This window comes from Eleginops maclovinus, chromosome 13 (genome assembly GCF_036324505.1).
Source record: "Eleginops maclovinus isolate JMC-PN-2008 ecotype Puerto Natales chromosome 13, JC_Emac_rtc_rv5, whole genome shotgun sequence".
Taxonomy (NCBI): domain Eukaryota; kingdom Metazoa; phylum Chordata; class Actinopteri; order Perciformes; family Eleginopidae; genus Eleginops; species Eleginops maclovinus.
The window spans coordinates 47,987-54,635 of NC_086361.1; the positions used below are offsets into that span (position 1 = coordinate 47,987).

At 42.6% G+C, this 6,649-nt stretch overlaps 1 protein-coding gene across 1 annotated transcript; it reads right to left on the reverse strand.

Annotated features, from left to right (window-relative positions):
• Window positions 1–1,146: 1,146 nt before the first annotated feature.
• On the reverse strand, window positions 1,147–3,561 carry LOC134875185 (chromatin assembly factor 1 subunit A-like). The gene is made up of 2 exons (XM_063899647.1): window positions 2,293–3,561; window positions 1,147–1,154 (listed from the first exon to the last, which is right to left on the reverse strand). The coding sequence occupies exons 1-2, from the start codon at window positions 3,383–3,385 to the stop codon at window positions 1,147–1,149; spliced, it is 1,101 nt and encodes a 366-aa protein (XP_063755717.1). The 5' UTR covers window positions 3,386–3,561.
• Between the last annotated feature and the right edge of the window lie 3,088 nt (window positions 3,562–6,649).

Sequence of the window (6,649 nt, forward strand, 5' to 3'; positions counted from 1 at the left end):
GTGTGGTTTCCAGATTGCCATGCTCCCACCATAGGAATCTTAAGTAATCCTGGTCTTCCATTTTCACATGAAACTGATGAAACATCCTTTCGATGTCCCACATCACTGCGATCGAGCCTTTTCGGAATCTACACAGGACACCCACTAACATGTTTGTCAGGTCAGGTCCGGTGAGTAGATGATCGTTAAGAGAAGTTTCTTGAAATTTGGCAGAACAATCAAATACAACACAAATTTTCCCTGGTTTTTGCGGATGATAAACTCCATGGTGTGGAATATACCAAGCCGGGGTGTTGTCAATTTCCTCCTCAGGCACTTTCTCTGCATCGCCACGTGAAATGATGTCGTTCATGAAGTTCACGTAATCCTTGCAGTAAGCTTCATTCTTCATTAGTCTCTTTTGAAGACAATTTAGACGATGTGTTGCACATATCTTGTTGTTCGGTAGTTTCGGTCTTTCCTGTTTGAACGGTAATGGCATTTCGTAGTGTCCATCCTCCTTTTGTGTAATGTTTTCTCTTATCGTTGACAGGAACTTGAGATCGTCTTGAGACACAGGATCCTCTTCTCCAGCTCTTTCTTCGAAGTCTGACTCGAGGACTTTTAGGATGTCTGAGGGGGTGACTTCTTTGACTTTGGTTCTATTCACATAGTGTACTTCTGTTTTCAGACTGACGGAGGGGTTAACTCCTGGTGTCACTTGCCTCACTACTATGCGATGGCTGATTCCGATGGCATCTCCATAATCTACAGAGGCTTTCCCATGGCCGACAATGCTCCACCCAAGGTCTGTGCGCTGTGCATAAGGCTCATTTTCTTTGCCAGAAACAACTTCTCGTGGGAGTAAGGCTTGTGAGCAGTTGTACCCAATGAGCAGACCTACTTCACAGTCTTGTAGAGGTGCCACATCATCTTGGAGGTGTTCTAGATGGGACCAAGCTTTGGCAGTTTTAGCTGTTGGAATGTGAGTTCTGTTGGCGGGAATGAAGTCACGTGTGTAGGTTGGTGGTAAATAGATCTTCTTGTTGGAGTAAAAGCCACGGACTTGAAGGTTGTTTACTCTCTGAGAGCTTACCAGTGTTGTTCTTGAAGTCATTGTAGAAAGTTTTAACTTGACTTGCTCTTTGTCGGCCTCCAAAGCATTAGCTACTTCACTGAGAACAAAGGTTGTGTCACTTTGTGAATCCAAAAGAGCATATGTAAGTACTTCTTGTGCTGGTTGAGCTGCAGATGACAGCCAGACTGGAATTATTGCAGACGTTTGTTTGTTAGTTTCATCAAGGATTACTCTATTTGATGTAGCTACTGCCACTGTTTCATGTTGTGTGGCTTGGGGCCTTTCCCTACTCCTTTCCTGATGTGTAGTTGACCTGTCTTGGCTTAAGCTTTGCTTGACTTGTGGTGCTCTGTCTCTTTCCTCATGCAGACAAGTAGGGTGGCGCTTGTTGCATGTGTCGCAAATGCTCCTTTTGTTGCAACTCTTTGAGAGGTGACCGGGCTTAAGGCAACCGAAGCACAGCTTTTCAGCTTGGACAAACTTGACTCTGTCTGAGATTGCTTTTTCCACAAACTTCCTGCATTTGAGCAAAGTGTGCCCAATCTTCTCACAGAAAGTGCAGGTTTGCACAGTCTCTTCATTGGAGCTTGTAGTCAGTGTCTTTGCTGTAATACTTTGATATCTTTGTTGTTTTGGCTTTTCAATTTCACCTTGTTTCAGTGAGTGCAATGATGTAACCGGGTTGCACGTAATTTTCGCTTCTCTTATCAGAAATTCAACAAACTGACTAAAGGAGGGGAACTTGCTGCTTTTCTCGTCAACTTCTATGACCTTCCGATTCCATCTTGCAGTTAACCAGTCTGGTAATTTTGACAGTATTTTTCTGTTTTCATTGCAGTCATTTAGAATCTCCAATGCTTTGATGTGGACCATGGCAGCCTCGCAACTTCTGAGAAAATCAACAAACTCTCTGAGTTCAAAGCTCTCTTTTGTGCCGATCCTGGGCCATGCTTGGAGTTTGTCTCTGTATGCCTTTGCAACTGTAAATGGGTCTCCATATCTTTCCTCCAAAAGCTTCCATGCAGACACATAGGCAGATTCAGTCCCAAGTAGGAAGTACCCATCTAGTGCACTCTTGGCTTGTCCACTTACATATCTACGGAGGTAGTATATCTTCTCTTTCTCATTAATATTCTTCTGGTCTATCAAAGTTTGGAAAGAAAGCTTCCAGTCACTGTATATCAATGGATCGCCACTGAATACTGATGGTTCAGGAACTGGTATTCTGTTGGTACTTAAAGCATCTGCCAGGATCTTGACAAGCTCTTGTGTGCTTTCACTCGTGGAGGAAGTGACGGCTTGAGGGGCAGGAAACACAGGCAGGGGCAGGTGTCTTGGGGGGCTCCGTGGCTGGTTATCTGCAACCAACCGATGGCCTAGGATGTCTTTTGGCTCTTGATTGTACACTTGCATTCTTGCTTGCGCTGCACTGAGCTCCTTCATGGCCTCCAACTGCTTTATTCTTCTCCGTCTTTCCTCAAGAGTTCTTTGTATAGCCATATGCTCTTCTTCCAGCTTAGCTTTCATTTCAGCATCCTCTTCTTCTTTCTTTATTCTTCGCTTCACCTCTTCTGCTTCTTGTTCTAAGCGACGCTTTAGAGCTGCGGCCTCTTGAGCAGCAATCTTCCTTTTAACCTCTTCCTCCAGGCGCTGTATTTCCAACTGTTCTCTTTCTTGTTCTTGCAACACTTCCAGAACAGCTTGGCTTGCAGCAGCGTCAGCGGCAGCTTCTTGATGTTTCACAGAAGACCTATTTGAATGCACTGAGGCAACCTTTAAGATAGAGGGGACAGTTCCGAATTCGCTAATGCTTGAGTCCCAAAGAGAGCCTGCATCTGGCCAACCTTGTTCTTCTCCCTCTGGCGTCTTCCCACTAAACCGATTTGAGGCTTTGGACACGATGAAGCTGGAAATCTCTACACACAAATCCACTCTTCGACGTGTGTCTTGGTCTGGTGTTGTAACTCCGCGCAGCTCTTCATAAGCACGCTGGACATCTGCACAAAGGCCTCTGACGTCACCAATGATATCATGAAGCAGACTGTCTTCTAATGAATCTGATAATTGTGATAATGCTTGCTTAGCTTGTTTAACTTGTGTTCTCCATTTTTGGTTAATGTAATTAAATCTTTGTTGCAGTGCTTTAATTTTCGTATCTTGCATTTCTTTGCCTTTCTCTGTTAGATTACGGACTCGTTCACCGCGTCTTGGCTGATGCACTTCCTCTTGCTGAGCTTCAGTGTCTCTAGCTTGATCTTTGGCTGGCTCATTCTCACTATCCCTAACATTATCCCTTACCTGGATTGGAGACTCACTACCCTCTGCCATTATCAAAATGTCTTGAACAGTTTACATGTAAATTGTAAATAAAACTAAAACTCAGAAGTATAATAAATGTCTAGATGAATTGCTAAAGCTTACTCAAATATGTATAAAATGTGTGTACCTGCAGTGTCTTAATATTTAAACTGAAAAAATAATCATTAGCTATGATTATAAATAGCAGTAAAGTCAGTGGGTATTTTACACCTAATTAACTCAAAATGCACTTAGAAAATGTACAAATAAACCTTGGTTCCCTTGGAACACTAATTGAGAACTTAAATATCAAATGGCAAATAGCCTTCACTTAGTATTACCACTTTACACACACTTTAAATTTGTATATTAGAAATTCAAAACGAAAAAGTATGTAGCATACAACTTTAAGCCTTTAGCTTCTTAAACCTGGCTATACAGTAAATGGCAAGATTCAGTTGAACTTGCTGAACAAATAAGTTGCATTCACCACTCACACAACAGTGCTTCAATGTTAGCATCCAAATAAACATTTAAGCAAACTTTGTAAAGCCCTCTTCTTAGCCCACTCTTATTAGTGTCCAAGTTCTTATGGCATTGCATATAAACGATTGCTAAATGAGTGTGTGTGTGTGCGTCTTCAACTGTGTGAAAGTGCGTGATATCGACTCATCTGCCAGTCCTTCGGCGAACGTTCCAGCCACCGTAGCCACCACGTTGAGATTAGCTTGCTAGTCTTGGGACTTCTTGCTGCTTCGCCCACTCGCGTCGACGAACAGTCAGAGTTTTCACTGTGACTCCCTCCCAAGCACAGTCAGACACCAGTGGTTTTCTTATAAACGGGTTTTATGAAGTCTTCTCCCCATCCAACCGTGAAAACTAAAACACGGTATGAAACACATAGTACAAAACGTTAACGAGTTAGCAAACATACATAAAAATAACATACATTGAAAGTAAATGACAAACGGACAAAATACCTCTTTGGCTGCATGCACAGAAAGGAAATCTTCTTCTTTTATAACACTTTTCTCCTTCAAAAGGCATTAACTAATCTTATAATGACCTCTTATAACTCTTAAACGTGTGTGTCACTACAGTACGTACATCTTCTCTGTCTCTATCTCGAGCTCTCTCCTGGCTCCGCCGAGGCTTCAAAATAAAAGTCCTACACATGAAATCATTTACTATCGGAAACCCTTAACAAATTATACAGCAACAGTTACAGTATCTTCTTCACTGTAGTCCTGACATTTGCAACTGCATTTTTTAATTTATGTTAAGACGAAGAAAAGAAAGTTTTCATTCCCGTAACGCACAGTTCTGGCAGACTGCCTTTAGTTTGATGTCATTTTGTTCTTTGTTCACGCGCAGTAGGTGTTTTACGTTTTTAAGTATTAAAACCTAATCGGAGAAGTAAGATAATATACATCTACGCGCCAACCTTCTCTTCACGTGTAGCCAACACTGCTGTTGCCGCCAGGATACTGTTGTCTTTTTCTTCCGCTAAAGGAATTTCAAAATAAAGTATCTTCTGCGTTGTACATGCCAAATAGGAAACCATATAGTTGTAATAAACTACACATGTGCAAGTGTGTGTAGTACTTACAAATACAAATTAAACAAATTACATTGAAATACACAGTCATTTACAGTCCCTGTATGTGTACAGGGACTGGTCGTACAAGACCGGATGATTCCCTACAGTTATTAGAATTTGTTCGTCCATTTTTGGGAAAATTAGGAAATGAGCTGCGCTATGGCTTTCTTGGCATATTTACATACACGCAGTTTGATTGGCTAGCACTTTACTGGCATATTTGCATATGTGGGATTGCATTGGATGGCACTTCCGTCGATGCTTGAAAAGTTGAACTTTTCTCAACCTTCACCGTGAGCAACAGAGCAGACGCGACGCAACAGAACCACATGCAGTTCGGCAACGCTTGACGTCACCCCACTCAAAGTGAAGTCACTTCAGTGCACATGTCACAAAACGAGATGAATTGTGGGACATGTAGTTTATGGGCAACAGGCTTCCGTAAAGCGGTGTGTAGCCATATAATAAACTTATGATATTCTTTGAAAACTCTTGCGGCCACATAAATTGAGTTTGCGGGCCGGATTTGGTCCGCAGGCCTTGAGTTTGACATGTGTGCTCTAGGGTCTATCCATTTGCATATGGTAATTCTGGCCAGGGCTGGACTGGCATCTGAAAAGGGCCCGGGCACTTTTGATCACCCAAGGGCCAAGCGCCATTTTTAAAAATATATATATATATATATATATATATATATATACACACACACAGACAGAGAGAGAGAGAGAGAGAGAGAGAGAGAGAGAGAGAGAGAGAGAGAGAGAGGCCTATATACGATGTCTGGAAGCATATACTAAAGAAGATTGTATGTTTGTGCAGTTTCAACAATTGAAATGAAGTGCATCAGCCTACATTAAAGAGCCCACATGAAAAAATTCACTACTCACAAAAACCTTCTTCTTGGGGGAGATGGTCACCGTGTCAAAATGTCCGTTTCATGAAGTGTTTGACAAAGAAACGCTGCTAGAGATGTCTTTTTTATGGTTTATTGAAATATATACTATATACACAATTAGAAATAAGACTTACGGTGTGAGAGAGAGAGAGAGAGAGAGAGAGAGAGAGAGAGAGAGAGAGAGAGAGAGGGAGGGAGAGAGAGAGAAAGAGAGATGCAAAGACAGGCAAAGGAAAGAAAGAGAACTGCAATTGGTGCTCTGATGATACCCTGAGGGAGACAGAAAGCAGAGGCGAGCAAGTGAGGGCTCCCTCTAGGGAGGGGCGGGCCTTCGAGAACCAAGGAATTTCATTGGACTAGCCAAATGTGCCTCAAGAGAAGCATCCAATGGGCCACGATGTGTCATGTTTTTACCGTCGCAATCAATAAAAAATATAATATATATAATGTATGTTTTGTTTCCGGCCCTGGGAAGGCCCAAAACGTTGGAGGGCCTGGCGGGATTTGCCCGGTACGCCAGATAGCCAGTCCAGCCCTGATTCTGGCCCATACCTTCCCTCCTGATTCTCACATCTATCTGACAGTGTAGTGGTCTTGGCTGTCAGGCAGGCCACCACCTCAGATTGCTGCCGGGGGATGTTGTCTGAGTATTGGGGCCCTTTCCTCATCCTGAGGCTTCTGTGTATGCTAGCATACTAGCTTTGATTGCTGCTAGCATTGTTTCAAGGGTTTCAAGGTTTTTATTGGTCATATGCAGAGCATATACAACGTATATGTTGGCAATGAAAATCTTATATCC